The 16,415-nt window shown below is 38.2% G+C and overlaps 1 protein-coding gene and 1 pseudogene across 2 annotated transcripts; one reads left to right on the top strand and one right to left on the bottom strand.

The window, feature by feature from the left end:
* The first annotated feature begins 6,567 nt into the window (after positions 1-6,567).
* On the top strand, positions 6,568-7,501 carry LOC308643216 (olfactory receptor 7D4-like; annotated as a pseudogene). Its single transcript has one exon. The product of its transcript is annotated as an olfactory receptor 7D4-like (transcript).
* A 7,530-nt stretch (positions 7,502-15,031) lies between these two features.
* On the bottom strand, positions 15,032-15,970 carry LOC308645924 (olfactory receptor 7D4-like; the record flags this gene model as incomplete). Its single annotated transcript, XM_081288380.1, has 1 exon — positions 15,032-15,970. One exon carries the CDS (start codon positions 15,968-15,970, stop codon positions 15,032-15,034), a length of 939 nt encoding a protein of 312 aa, XP_081144506.1.
* Positions 15,971-16,415: the final 445 nt, after the last annotated feature.

Genomic DNA, 16,415 nt, shown 5'->3' with positions numbered 1-16,415 from the left:
AGCTTTAGCTTTCATTGACACCTCTTTCCCAGTTTATGTTCTGTCTCCTTCTCTTTAGAATCTAGAGCATCTTTCCCATCAGAGATAGATTCTGGAGAGTCTCCTGTTCTTCTCCACTCTTTCCCATAAACTGTGGTCTCTTGTCAGGTTTCCTGAGTCTAATTGTTTAATTCTTGATTGTGCCCCAGAGATCTATCATGCAGAAGGCATTGTCTATTTTGTTTCTAATTTAATTGGACTCGTCTGTTCTATTCCCTGTTTTTATACTCAGATTTGTTTTACTCATCGTCCTTCCTGTAACTCCATACTGAGGTGGTCATTTCATCTCTGTGTCCATAACAGCACCTACCAGTAACATGATTATTTCTTCCTTTTGACACTGACTTCAAGTTCTCCTTCTCGTGTTAACAGTCCCTTGATATACTCTGGAAAATCTGAACTTGGAGGAGAATGCATTGTCATGTCCAAGAACCTAACACAACTGCTCTAGTGTTTAATGAAGCGGGCCCTCTTGATTGTGGTTGGAAAATAACTTCTGTTTATTGGGTTAGGAAATGGCCCTTGGTTTCTTTGTTTACTGACAGGATCATCCCTGGCCCTCATCTCAGTGATGACAGTTACATTCTTTTTAACTGCATTTTTATTATGATTATAATTTATATTCATTTGCCTATTTTTTTCTGATGAATTCTGTTAACCAATATCCATATGTGACTGGACTTTCTTTCCTACTACTGATATTAACTGTTAGTTATCTGTTAGCTTTTTAAAATCATTACTATGGTCTGCAAATTATCCTTAAAACCCAATGTTGTTTATATATATATATAGGCATGTGAAATTCTTGAGGATTCTTTTTGCAATATAGTTGATTTTTTAGCCTCAACTGTTGTTACACATGGAAAGTGTAGTTTGATTTCTTTATCACCCACAAGGTGACAGGACCCATGTGAGTCCCTAAACCCAATTAGCATTCTCAGGCACTCACATTAACCACCCTTTGTCTATTGAGTGGAATGTAAACATTGATCTGTGAGAATTAAATTTGATTTTTATTTTTCTATGGTGACTCTGTTTCAGTAACCCTGAATATCTTATCCCAATGCATCTGGGTATTTTCCAGGAGCTCTGCTGCTCTGCATACTCTCTCCCCTCTGGAGAGCACGATTGGTTGCCTGAACACCATCACCTGGCCTTGAATTTGGTTTTAATGGCAGTGTCCTTCTGTTTCCTCCTTTTATCTGTGTAGTCTACAAGCTTTTTCCTCTCCTAGGAAGAACTCATGGAGCAGGAATTCCCTGAAAGAAGGAGCCGCAGGGATCACCATTAATTAGAAGTGCGCATGCAGTCAGCAGAGGTAACCTACCTGCTGTATTTATGATCATCCCAATCCTCAGAATGCTGGCCTTGGTGGCTGCTAGAGCCTAAAAGGGAAATTGATAAATGAGAGCCTTGAGGACAGATTTGTTGAGATGCTATAAATAAAACCTCACACATGTGATTATGTCACAGGAGCTACATTAGGAAAAGTACCAGCACCTTCTCATCTGATTTTGCTCTTCAATCCTCTTAGAGAATATTTAATATCCCTACTGTAGAGTTGAGTATTTGTGTCAAAGAGAGTTAAAATAAATTCTGAAAAGTCACACAGATGAAAAATGAGTGAACCAAAATTTTGTTCTAGGAAGGCAGACTCAAGGACTCAATTTCTAAGTCATACTCTCATGCTATAATTTGGAGCTGCATATGTCTAACATAATTATCACATAAGAGGAGTACAATAATAGCATTAACAGTAGTAAGTTGTTTGTCAAGATCTCACTATACAAAAGGGCATATCAAATTTGTTTGCTTAGAAAAGTTCACATAGATAGGGGAATAAAACCAGTGAGAAGATGATGAGACTTATTGATAATTTTTTTAAATGCTGGTAAGTGGTACACATTTAAAATGGACACAGACTACCCCTGTCTCGGTGAATCAGTGTTATGAGAAACTCTCCTGGAGAGTGAAGGACGTCCATCCAAGCGTGATATTGTAGAGGGGTCACTTCTGGAGTAGCCTGCATGCTGTGTTTTGAACTCAGCATGTGTCTTTTTCTTAAGCAGAAAAATCAGTGACTTGGAAGCAGAAAACCACACAGGACTATTGGAATTTGTCCTCCTGGGCCTCTTTGATGATGCACAACTATGGCCCTTTTGCTTTAGACTCTCCCTGTCCATGTACCTGGTCATGCTTCTTGGGAACCTGCTCATCTTCCTGTCAGCTCTGACTCCCACTTCCTGTGTGGATATTCTCACATGTTTATTAGTATGGGCACCGTCATGTGCTCCCTAACAGATCTCCAGTCTAGGGCAGACTGTGCATATGCTGCTCCCAGAACATTATTGCACTTTGTGGTGTCATAGTCACACTTGTTTTTGTAGCTGCACTCTGATATGCCTAAAGATGCATTTGACACTTGTCCAGCAGGGCGTGGCTGTGATACTTTCAATACTTCACTTACTGCATCTAGGAATAGAACTGCTGGATATTATGGTAATTGTGTTTAACACTTTGAGCAATAGCCAAACTGTGTTTCATCATCCCTGCCACATTAAATGTTCTCACCACAAAAATGGTAACTGTATAAGGTAATGCTACATTATAATATTTAACAGTTCCATGGTGTATATGTACCTCAAAACACCACATTGAACGCAACAAATACATAACACTTTATCTGTCGATTCAACAAAATAAATATGTAAACTGCAAAATTAAGACAAAATTGAAAAAGAAAAAGGATCTCTTTGTCTCCTAACATCATGTACTCTAAAAGATCCATAAAATCTGCAAAGCTATTTCAAGGGAGACATATCATAGAGGGTTGCTTCTTGGGATGTGTCCTCTTAGGCATTAAACTTTCCTTAGTAGATGCCTTGTGGCTTTTCAATCAAATCAAAGAGAAAAGAGTTTCTACTTGAAGGAATTATATTCATCTCCCTCTACTGATGCCTTTGCAAACACAAATTTCATGGAAATGTTCCATTCTACTATCTTCTCTGCACACAGAGGGACATGGATTTTGGGAAGAGATGTAGAACTGTAACATAATTTATTTAATGAGGAGCTCTGGGAATTCAACCCTTGAGACAGTGGAAACTGTAAACATGCTCCCATTGCCCCTCACCTCTAATTCTATGATTCCAGCCTCCGTGAAAAGTCAGTGGTCTTCCTGGGGACAGATCATGGAGAGGAGACAGCCTCAGTGAAAACCATTGGAGAGAGCTTGTATGCCTCAGAGAAGCAGGTGGAGTGAGAAGGGAGGAGAGAAAGTGGATCCCGGCTTTGTTTCCAGACCTCTCTTTCTCAGCTTTTATTCAGTTTCCTTCTCTCCTCTTTGGAATCTAGAGCATTTCTCTCTTGAGAATTGTTTTCTGCAGTTTTCAACTCTTCTCCACTCTCTATTAGAAATTGTAGGCTCCTGTCAGATTTCCTGCACCCAGTTATTTATTTGTTATCTTCTCATCAAACATCTATTATGCATGAGGTAATGTTTTGTTTTAAATTTGAACTTTTGTTATAGTCCTATTTTTTTCTGAAAGATTCCATTTGCTCGTAGCCCTTATTACTTCATTATTGTTATTATCATTTCACCTTCCTGCGTATGATAACATCTACAAACAACAGTTATTTCTGAGTTTCAATCCTCCGTCTAATTTACTTTCCTCATATTTCCATTCCATTTAAATGCTCAGGAAAATAGCAAATGATTGAAGTCTCAGGAGACTGTCCTGTCATGTTCATGAATTTAATACAAATACTCTAGTGTTTTAATACAAGCTCTCCTGCTGCCTGTGGTTTGCAAACAAACATTCTTTATTGGGTTAGAAAACTATCCTTGATTTCCTTGTTTGCTGACAGCCTCATCCCTGGCATCTAAACACAGTAGTGGATATTAAATTTTCCCAAATTCATCTTTTCTTTTGTTATTATGGTTAAATGTATCTTCATTGTCCTGTTTCTGTGATTAATCGTGTTACAAACACCCAATGTCAAACTGGCTTCCATTTCTAGAAATTATGCCAATTGCTCATGGTGTGCTATTCTTTTTGTGTCTGTGTTGTGTGGTGCTAGAAATTGAACCCAGGGCTTTCACATGTGGGGTAAGTGCTCTACCCCTGAGCTCCATCCCAGATCTTAAAAAGACATATAAAGGCACTTATTTAATTTTACTAGTTTTTGTCTAAATATGGAAATGTGGCAAGCCAGGAGATTCTTTTGATGATAAGGTTGACATGTTGGTCCTCACATTTATTATACACCCAACCCTTGTATTTGCCCAGCACCTAAAATGAGACAGATACCAGATAAGTCCCTGGAAAAACATGTGATAAGCCCAAACTGTGAAACTAGAGGGCCACAAATGATCACAACTTTACCAATATGATGGGGACTCCGGAAGATGGAAGCAGGCTCTGCCTTGGACCGCACATGCTCTATCTTCCCCTCCTGCTCTCGCACAGAGATGTTGCACATACCCTACTCTCCAACAGGGCACTGGCACATTTTGTTCTCCCAGCCTAGAATGCTTCCTCTTTCCTTCCCTCCTCTTATTAGCCATGACCCACTCTTCCTGTGTCAGTCCAAAATTTCCTATGTCAGAGAGATTCTTCTACCCACTTTCCCAGAGTAGCTATCCTCAGTTAATTTTTTTAAAAGTTTTTAGGCTATTTTCCTTTTAAGCATTGATAATATTGGGCCTTTTGCTACCATGGAAATGGTAAACATTTATTTTGATTTTTTTAAAATTGGTTCTTTCTAGTTATACATGACAGTAGAATGTATTTTGATGTATTATACATATGTGAAGCATAACTTGCCGTCCTTGTGGCTGCATATAATGTGGAGTTACACTGGTCGTGTATTCACATATCCACATAGGAAAGTCATGTCTGATTCATTCTACTGTCTTTACTATTCCCTTACCTTTATTCCCCTTTGTCTAATCCAATGAACTTCTCTTCTTTCCTCCTACCCACCTTATTGTGCATTAGCTTCAACAGAGAACATTTGGCCTTTGGTTTTGGGGGACTGGCATATTTCACTGAGCATGCTAGCCCAGAATTCCATCCATTTACAGGAATGCAATAATCTCACACTTCTTTATGGCTGAGCAATAAATAAATAAAGAATAAAGAAGTGTGAGATTATATTCCATTTTGTATATATACTACATGAAAACATTTATTTTTAAAACTACATTTCTTTGTTAATATTCTCAAGGTGGTTTGATATGTAGAAACTGTGAACAATGAAATAGAATCTACCACATATATGTTTTGACAATTAACTTTGCTAATGGTGACACGATGTATATCCACTCAACAGCACAGGTGCATGAGCACACACAATAGCCTACTTCTTCTATTTTATTTTAATGGTGGTATCTTTTCTCATACCCCACCCCAATATGCAGTCCACATGCTTCCAACTCTTGGAGTAATTCACTGAGCAGCTTTTCTGAACAAAAGAACCATAGGGATCTTCATTAATTAGAAATGCTGTATGAAAGTCAAAAGGGGTAACAGACTTGTTTCATTTATAATGATCTGAATTCCATTCTTGATAGCTGCCCCATTTTAAGAGTAAAATTGATACATGATATCGATGAAAGACAAATTTATTTTGATGTGTAGAAAAGACATTTACATGTATCAAATGCTCATCATATGTTCCAGGAACCACAGTAGAAAAGCCTGTGAGTATCATCTCATTTATTTTAACTATTCCATTTTACTTTTCACCTCCTATTGCAAAAGTGAAGGATTTTCAGCTCAGAGAGTTCAAGAAAGTTTCTCAAGGTCATGCAGATGATAAGTTGGTGGACCAATATTTTATGCTCAGAAGTGTGAATCAAGAGAAGAATTTCTAAATCACATTTTTAATCTGGATCTTGGGAGAGTTACATGTTCAAAATAATTATCATGGGAAAAGATGTCAATGAAAGTATCAATAATTAATAATAACAACTATCATTTCTTGAAATTTTAGTGTGCACAAGGCATTTTAAACCCTTACAACAAATGTAATGATCATCATCATCACACTTTTAGAAAGAAAACAACGAAACACTGAGAATTATCTTGCACATGCTTGGGAAGTGTCAAGTCATAGGATAAAGGCTGTTTGAGTTGAAAATGCATGTTTAATCACTATTATAGAGCTATTGGAATAAACGTGTGAGGATATCCAAAGAAAAGATATGAAATGTTTTTAATTATTTTGGACAGCTCCAAAGAAGAACTTATGTAGGGCTATCAATTCAAAAGAAAAACCCAAAGTAGTAATCTAATGATAAAAGAGAGACTCGTGTTAAAGTAATGAAAATAGGAATAATGATACATACTTAAAATGGAAATGCATTGCCAATTACTTGAATGGACCATTGACTTTGGCAGAAATCAACAGGGATAAAGGATCTCCATCCAAGGGTGAAAATGTAAAGTGACAACTGCCTTAGAGGCCACCTGGGTGTTCTTGGAGCAGTGCTCTTGCCCCATCTGCAGCAGATACATGAATGACATGGAAGCAGAGAACCACACAGGAGTATCCCAATTCCAACTCCTGAGCCTCTCAGAGGATCCAGACCAGCAGCCCCTTCTCTTTGGACTGTTCCTGCCCATGTACCTGGTCACAGTGCTTGGTAACCTGCTCATCCTGACCATCAGCTCTGACCCCCACCTCCACACCCCCATGTACTTCTTCCTCTCCAACCTGTCCTTTGTGGACATCTGTTTCACCTCCACCATGGTCCCCAAGATGCTGGTGAACATCTAGGCACACAGTAAAGACATCTCCTACAGAGGCTGGCTTACTCAGGTGTATTTCTTTATGATTTTTGCTGGTATGGATAATTTCCTTCTGACCGCAATGCCTATGACCGCCTTGTGGCCATCTGCCACCCCCTGAACTACACGGTCATCATGAACCCCAGGCTGTGTGTCCTCTTAGTTCTGACATCTTGGTTCATCATTTTCTGGGTCTCCCTGCTTCATCTTTTACTGATAATGCATTTGACCTTCTCTGTACACACAGAAATCCCACATTTCTTCTGTGACCTGCCTCCCCTTCTCAAGGTGGCCAGCTCTGATACCCACATCAACAACATCATCCTGTATGTAGCAACTGCCCTGCTGGGTGTGTTTCCCATCACTGGGATCCTCTATTCTTATTCTCAGATTGTCTCCTCTTTAATGAGGATGTCTTCCACTGGGAGTAAGTATAAAGCCTTTTCCACCTGTGGCTCTCACCTCTGTGTGGTCTCCTTGTACTATGGGACAAGTCTTGTGGAATACCTCAGCTTTACTCTGACCCAACCTTCCCAAGGAACACAATTGCCTCAGTGATGTACACTGTGGTCACCCCCATGTTGAACCCCTTCATCTACAGCCTGAGGAACAAGGATGTGAAGGGGGCCCTCGGGAGACTCCTCAGCAGAGCAGCCTCTTGTTGTTAATGGAACAGTGACCCCGGTGCAAAGTGGACATCGTGCTCCTAAGGCAAATGCAGAGGTTTCAACATCTTAGATCTTTTTCTTTCCTAAGAAACATGCTTCATTTTTTTTATTCAGAGGGAATTGGGAGTGACACTTGTATATATGATTTTGTTTTTGTTTCTCCTCAGCAACTCTAAGAAATTCCTTTTGGATATTTCTTACTTATATTTGGTCCTTAAAGTTTCATCTTTCATCAATTTGTTACAAGTAATCCTAGTATTTCTACCTTGTGGTTTAAAGCACTTATCATATTATGTGCAGACATGGTTACTCAAAATTTATCCTCTTAGTGACATAAGTGATCTCACTACAAAGAAATCATAAATATTAAGGTAAAGAATATTATTCTGGTTTTATCATCCCACAATATATGCATGTATCAAAACATCATCTTGTTCTCTCTTCAGTTTTCATGAAATTTCCCCCAATCTTTCTTTTTTTTTAACCTTTAGCTTCCATAGATGAGAGAAAGTCTTCAGCCCTTGAACTTCTGAGTGTAACTTATTTTCCTTAACATAAATTTCTCAAGTTCCACCCAATTTTCCTGCAAATGACATGATTTCATTTTTCTTTATGGATGAATAAAACTCTATTGTCTCTAAATATCTCATTTTCTTTATCCATAGATCCATTGATGGACACATAGACTGGTTCCATAATTTGTGTATTGTGTTTTAGGCTACTATAAACAGCCATGTATCACTGAAGTATGCTGACTTTAATTCAGAGGAAAGGGACCCAGGGGACAGAAGACAGGAGGGAAAAGAGAAACACTGGGGAATGATATTGGACAATTATATTGCTATACTCTGTGCATGTACAAATATGTAACAATGAATCCCACCATTATGACAATGCTTCAATAAAATATAGAAAAGATCACAATTTTCCCCATAAATGTATGTACATACTATGCCCATTAAAATAAAATATAACTGAAAAATTAACCTCTTGAATGTTAATGCTGTTCTCCTTAACTTGATTATTTTCCTGTTTTCACTGGATGAAATAGAATGAAAATCCTATGTAGTAAAGGCAAATTGATTGCCATAGAAAGACTGTGCTTATTGCTTGTAGATGTATGATGTTTCAATCTTGAAAACATTTCTCTGACATATTTTCTGTCATTCACTCCATTCTCAGAAGATACTGAGATTAAGATGGACCATAACCTTGCAAATGGACACTGAACTCACTCTTCTAACTTGGACACTACTTTTTATAAGACATTGACTAGATTCTCAACTTGGAAGCCGAAACTATCTTTGAAAGAGAGTTTGGCCATTTGGCTCACATTGATATAATGCCCAGGGTGAGTCTGAGATATTGCTATATTCTCTGTTATCCTTGCTCCCTCACTCCCTTTCTTCCTTTCTTCTTTCCATCCTTCCTTCTTTATAACTGTTGCATGGTTAGTGTTCATTTGATTCCTTCCTTCTTTATCATAATAATCTACTGTATATATATATGCAGAAGTATTCCACCATTGGTGAATACTTGGGCGATTTCCATCTTTTGCATATTATGAATAATACTGCTATTAACATGCATTGATGTTTATTTAAGCATTTGTTTTCAATCATTTAGGGGATTTACCTAGGGGTGAAATTACTGGGCTATATGATGATTATATCTGTAAATTTCTGAGAAATCACCTCACTGTCTTTCATAGTGGCTGGCATATTTCACATTTATTGCAGGGTATCAGATAATAATGTCTTCACATTATTGACAATATTTGATATTTTCCATTTTTTTAAAAAAAAATACAGCCTTCTGGTGGATATGAAGTGATACATCATTTGATTTTCACTTCCCTACAACAAATTGAGCATCTTTTACAATATGTAGCAATACATAGACCTTCAGTGGAGAACTATATTTTCAGCCCTTTACTGTTTTGTAATTGCACAGTTTGTATTTCTGTTTTTGACTTGTATATATTTTGGATACTTGCTCCTTGTTGCAACCCAAGCAGCATCAACAAAGATCTCAAGTAGAGGTGAAGGAGATGGAGAAAAACACAGAGACAAAGAAATCACAGAGATATTTTCAAGTAAAACTAGGGCCAGGTGGGACATTGCACTCTGATGGAGGAAGAGTGAGTCAGAACTAACTTCTCAAGTCTATTATATCAGGTTTCATAATCAGGGAGTTAAACTATAGGAGTATTATAAATTGTTAAAGGCTTGCAAGTTATCAAGAGGCTTTTGTGTGTGTACACTAAGTTACAGAACTAGAAACATTTTTTTTTGCAGCATCCTACTGTTGCAGTGCTAGGAACATCCTGCTATTATCCTGCTGCACCCAGAAGCCCATTTCCTGGAACAGCTGATAACTGTTAGTCAGAGCCCAGGGTCAAGGCTGGTAATATCCTCACCTATTGGCAAGGAATGTTTCCCAGGCTTGGCTTTTGTCAACACAGCAGGATCTGCTCATCCCTCTCCACAGCTTCTTTATGTGCTGTATGTTTTAAATACAGCTATTTGCTGTATGTAAATATCTTTAGATATTTGCTCCAGATATATCAGTACAGTAGAGGAAAGGGGATGGGGGAGAGAGGAGAAGAGTGAAAGGGAAACACTGGGAATTGAATTAGAACAAATTATATTCCATGTTTTTATGTCAAAATTAATCCCAATATTATGTATAATTAAAAAGAGCTAATAAAAATTATTAAAAATTGCTTAATTCCGTGTGATATCTTTCCACTCGTAAAGTATTCAGATTTTTATTATTAACTATAAACATCGTGATGTACAATAGATTATGAAGTTATTCCTTCTAATTGAATTTTTTTTTGTCTTTTCACCAACATCTATCCAATTCTCCACCTTACAACTCCGGTAGCCACCATTTAACTCTAGTGTTTCTGTGAGTCAGACATATTAAGATTAAACACATGGGTAAGGTGGTGCAGGGTTTGTCTATCTACACCTGGCTCATTTCTCTTAACAGAATCGTATGTACTTACTGGGTACAATGTGATATTTTGACACATGAATACATTATGCAATGATCAAATAAAGGTAATTAAAAATCCATCATTACAACCACTTAGAATTTCTTTGCATGTGAGAACATTCAACGTCTTCCCTTCTAGTTGTTTTGATATATACATCATTGTCAACTGTAGTCACTTCACTGTGTTGTAAAATATGAGGAATTATTCCTCCTCTCTAACTGAGTCTGTTACCACTGACCAACCTCTACCTCTCCACTACTACTCCCAGTCTCTGAGAACCATTGTTCTATGATCTATTTCTGTGAGAATAACTGTTTTAGATTCTTCATATGAATCAGACCATGCAGCCTTTGTCTTTGTGTGTCTGGCTTATTTCACAAAATATAATCTTCCAGGTTCATTAATAATGTTATAAATTATACAATTTCACCATTTCATAGTTTGAGCATCTAATTGTGAACAGTTTGAGGAGATTTGATACTTGTTCTTCTTTACGTATTTAGTGGAATTGATCAGTGAAGCCATCAAATTATTTCCTGGTCTTTTCTTAAAAAAATACCAAATCTATCTTTTTTTGTGATTATTGGTCTATTCAAATTATCTTTTTCTCCATAATTCAATCTTGGTAAGTTATGTTTATCTAGGAATTTATCCACTTCTTCTAGGCTAAAAATTATGTTGGCATATAATTATTCATGACAGCCTCTTATGATTTTTGGTCATTCTGTGGTTTGGGGTTTAATGATTCCTTTTTCCTTTCTGATTTTATTCACTTGAGCCTTCTCACTTTGGTTTTTGTTATTCTAGCTAAAGATTTTTTAAGCAATTCAAAGGGGAAAAATTCTTTTCATTTATTCCTGATACATTGGTTGTTTAAGAGTATGTTTGTTGGTTCTACATATTTGTGAGTTTTCCCAAGATTCTCCTAATTTTTATAACATGGTATAAAAATGGGTATAAAAATTCTACTAATTTTATACCATTGTTCTCAGAAAAGATACTTAATATAATTTCAACCTTTAAAATCTTGTTAAGGCTCATATGATCTTTCCTGGAGACTCCTCAAAGTGTCATTGAGAATATGTGTATGTGGTAGCTATTGGATGCAATGATGTGATTCACAGACTTATCTAATGACCTCTTCCAAGAACAGGTTCAATGCAAAGGGAAGAATTTTTACTCCTAGCCCACACAGCACACAAAAATTGACTCAAAAATGGTTAAACAGTGAAAATCATAAATCTCTCAGAAAAAAAACACCTTCATTACATTAGATTCTACAACAGATTCTCAGACATGACATTGAACCCACAAGTAACAAAATAAAAAATAGTCATGCTGAACTTCATGAAAGTGAAAAAAAATCCATGCCTCAAAACACATCATCAAGATAATGGAGAACAGTAGTGGCATAAAATAAGACACAAATAACAGTGGGAAAGTACGGAGAGCCAAAAACAAGTCCACAGATGTATGGCTCAATTAATGGCCAACTGATTTTGACGATTTGACATGGACACACATTGCACAAAAGAGTCTCTTCAGTTAATTCTGCTGGCAAAACTGGATATCAGAAAAATGAAATCAACCATACACATAAATCAACTAAAAAAAATATCAACTCAAAATCACATCACACACACACACACACAAACACACACACACACACGCACACTTTAACTCAAAATGAATTAACAATTTAAATGTAAGACCTGAAGCTTGTAAGTACTAGAAAAGAACACAGGAGAAAGCTCCATGATATTTGCTTGGGCAATGATTGTCTTGATATAAACCTCAAAGCACAGGCAGCAGAAGCAAACATAAAACAATGAGATTGTATCACACTAAATAACTTCCCCGAAGCAAAAGAAATAATCTCCAGAGTGAGGACACAACTTAAAATTAAGATAAGATATTTGGAAACCATACAATAGATGAGAGGGAAATGTCCAAAATAGGATCCTCATATAATTCAATAGTAATAAAACAAATAACTTTATTAAAAGTGGGCAAAGAAAACTGAGAGTGATGGTACACAACTGTAATCCCAGCAGCTGTGGAGGCTGAGGCAGGAGGATTCCAAGTTCAAGGCCAGCCTCAGCAAATTAGCAAGGCCTTAAGCAATTTGGTGAGATCCTGTCTCAAAATTTAAAAAAAAAAAATTAAAAAGGGCTAAGGATGTGGCTTAGTTGTGAAGCCCCCCACCAAGTTTCAATTTCTAGTTCAAAAACAAACAAAAAACCAAGCAAACAAAAAAAGAGCAAAGAACCTGAATAGACTTTTCTCAAAAAAGGGAATAAAAATAGTTAATAAGTATACAAAAATGCTCATCATCTTAACCATCAGGATAATGCAAATTCAAACCACGAGGAGGAGATGACCCTCACACATGTTAAAATGGCTATTAACATAAAAGATAACTGGTGCCCTGAGGATGTGGAGAAAAGGACACCCTGACACACTGTTCATGAAAATGTAAATTATTTATCCATTATGGAAAGTGGTATTGAGATCCCCCCAAAACAAACAAAAAAATATATAGAACTACCATATGATGCAGCAATTCTAAATCCAAATCATCTAAAATCATTTTGCCAAGCACAGCAGCATTATTCACAATGCTCAAGATACAGAATCAACCTCAGTGTCTAGCATCGAATGAATAGATAAGGAAATGTGGTGTGTGTTCAATTTGGAATGCTACTCACGCTCAAAAAGGAGGGACTCCTATCATTTGCTACAACATTGGATGAACCTGTATGATATTATATTAAGAGAAAGAAGCCAGACCTAGAAAGACAAACACCATGTGAGCTAACACACATGTGGATTTTTAAAACTAGAGCTCTTCCAAACAATAAAATGTGGCTCTGTTAACCGTGTGGTGGGGGATGGGGTAGGCGTTGACAAAGCACACAAAATTTCATTTAGACAGGAGGACTAACAACAGAGAGATCTACTGTATATCATGATGCCTGTAGGTAATATCTATAAACTGAACACTGAAAAAACATTAACTCATAGTACAGAATGGGGAAACATTTACAAAACACTTAGTTGATCAGGGTCAGAACCAATATTATACATAGAACTTTTCAAGTTTGAAAAAAGTATAAAATTACAATGTGAACAAAAACTTTTTTGCACAGAAGATTCTACACTACCGATGACCACATGGCCAGTTAGTCAGAAGGAAATGAAAACAACACACAATGAGAGAGATATACTTCACACCCAGGGATGCTCTGCTTGTGACAGACATACAATAACAAGTATGGGCAGGGTGTGAATATGTTAGTATTTCCATTAACATTTACGTTAGCATGTAAAATGTGGCAGGGATTATGAGACAGTCTGCCTGTGGCTCAAAATGTCTAATACACAATTACCACAATATGTAGTAGTTCCACTCCTAGATACATTAACCAAAGTATGGAAAGCAACACAGCCCCACCCTGCTGGACAACCCTGCAATATATCTTGTGCAAACATCGCAGAGCATGCCTACACAAACAAGCATGGCTATGACACCACAAGGTGCTATCATGCTGTGGGAGCCTCATCTGCCCTTGACTAGAGGGTTGTTAGGTGGAACATGACTTTGCCCAGAGAAATAAACATGCCATGGATATCCACACAGCACTATGCCAAAGAGCTACCGGGTGAGATCACCCAAAAGCCATCTGTGGATGAATGATAGCTGGTGTGCACACACACCAGGACCACACTCAGTCATAGGCAGGGATGGAGCGAGTTGCAGTTGTAGAAATTAAACAACAATAACAAAGAATCAGAAGTGGGGAGACAAGGAAAGAAGGTGGGAGTGGGGAGAGAGACAGAAAGCAAAAGAGCAGGGATCATGAGCAATGCAGCAGTGACTGGGGTTCCTGGAACACCGGACCACTGGGAGACACATGAAGGATCCCTGTCAAAGGTGCGTTCTGGCTCTGGTGGTGACACTCTAATCATTCTTCTTAGAAGAAGTGGGACACCAAGAGGAGTGCAGGAATTTCTCTGCCTTTTACTTCAACTCTCAAGGAGACTGAGATCTCCTTGGAGACTTGAAGTAAAAGGCAGGGAAAGCTCTGGGAAATACTCTCACGATTGAAGTCACCCGTGTGGAGTGACAAGCAGTCCTCACATGCTAAGTGCTTCATTTTGATGATTTTATTTGCAAACAAAGGATGAAAATCCATGAAATAAAATTTTGGTAAATACGATACTTTCAGGAAACCATGTCAATACATGATACAAGTTCTTTACTTCAAGTGGGAAATCACAGGAATATCTGTAAGAAAACATTCTGAATTTTTAATTACATTGATCTTGTAAAAGAAAAAGAAGGTTAAAAAGGAATTCCTAAGGCTGTTTATAAAGGAAAAGTACAAAACAATAAAATGCAAAGTGAGTTCCTTTGTGAACACCAGCAATTAGGCACACCTTTTAGAGAGGAAAAGCCAGGGTATTAAAATTCACATTTGCCTCAGGGGACAGGACATGCTCTTATTTCTGAGGTCACTGATCCATCAAGGACAAGAGGCTACCCTGCTGAGGAGCCTCCCCAGGGCCCCCTTCACATCCTTGTTCCTCAGGCTGTAGATGAAGGGGTTCAGCATGGGGGTGACCACAGTGTACATCACTGAGGCGATCATGTTTCCCTGAGAAGGATGGGTCATGGCAGAACTGAGATGAACCCCAAGCCCTGTTCCATAGAATAAGGAGATCACACAGAGGTGGGACCCACAGGTGGAGAAGGCTTTAGACTTTCCCACAGAGGAGGACATCCTCAGTAAGGAGGAGACGATCTGAGCGTAGGAGTAGAGGATCCCAGTGGCAGGAAAGACACCCAGCAGGGCAGTCACCACATAGAGTAAGATGATATTGACGAGGGTGTCAGAGCTGGTTGCTTTGAGAAGCTGAGACAGTTCGCAGAAGAAATGAGGGACTGCAGTGCCACTGGAGAAGGTCAGTTGCTTCAGGAGTAGAATATGAACCAGGGAGACCCAGAACATGATGAGCCAAGACAGCAGCACCAGGAGGACACAGAGCTGGGGGTTCATGATGACTGTGTAGTTCAGTGGGTGGCAGATGGCCACAAAACGGTCAAAGGCCATCACAGTCAGAAGGAAATTATCCATACCTGCAAAAATCATTAAAAAATACACCTGAGTAAGGCAGCCTCTGTAAGAGATGTCTTTGCTGTGTGTCTGCGTGTTCACCAGCATCTTGGGGACCGTGGTGGAGGTTAAACAGACTTCCACAAAGGACAGGTTGGAGAGGAAGAAGTACATGGGGGTGTGGAGATGGGGGTCAGAACTGATGGCCAGGATGATGAGCAGGTTCCCAAGCACTGTGACCAGGTACATGGACAGGAACAGGCCAAAGAAAAGGGGCTGCAATTGTGGATCATCCGAGAGGCCCAGGAGGACAAATTCCCATACTCCTATGTGGTTTTCTGCTTCCATATCCATGGATTTTCTGCTTAAGAAAGAGATGCATGCTGAGTTCAGAACACAACAGGCCACTCAAGAGGTGACTGCTCTACAATATCACCCTTGGATGGACGTCCTTCACTCTCTAGGAGAGTTTCTCATGACACTGATTCACTGAGACAAGGGGGAGTTTGTGTCCATTTTAAATGTGTATCACTGACCAGCATTTAAAAAAAATTAACAATAAGTTCTCATTTACCATCTTCTCATGGTTTTAGTCCCCCATCTACATGAATTTATCTAAGAAACCCAATTTTTTTTGTTGATATGCTTTTTTACATAGTAGGATCTCAATAAAGAAGAGAATTCACTACTGTTAATGCTATTATTGTATTCCTCGTGTATGATAATTATGTTAGACATATGCAGCTCCAAATTATAGTAAGAGAGTATGACTTAGAATTTGAGTCCTTGAGTC

The sequence above is a fragment of the Spermophilus citellus genome, assembly GCF_964194105.1.
Source record: "Spermophilus citellus genome assembly, chromosome: 3".
Taxonomy (NCBI): Eukaryota; Metazoa; Chordata; class Mammalia; order Rodentia; family Sciuridae; genus Spermophilus; species Spermophilus citellus.
Note: the sequence above shows the minus strand (reverse complement) of the source record. Positions and strands in the feature narration are given on the sequence as shown.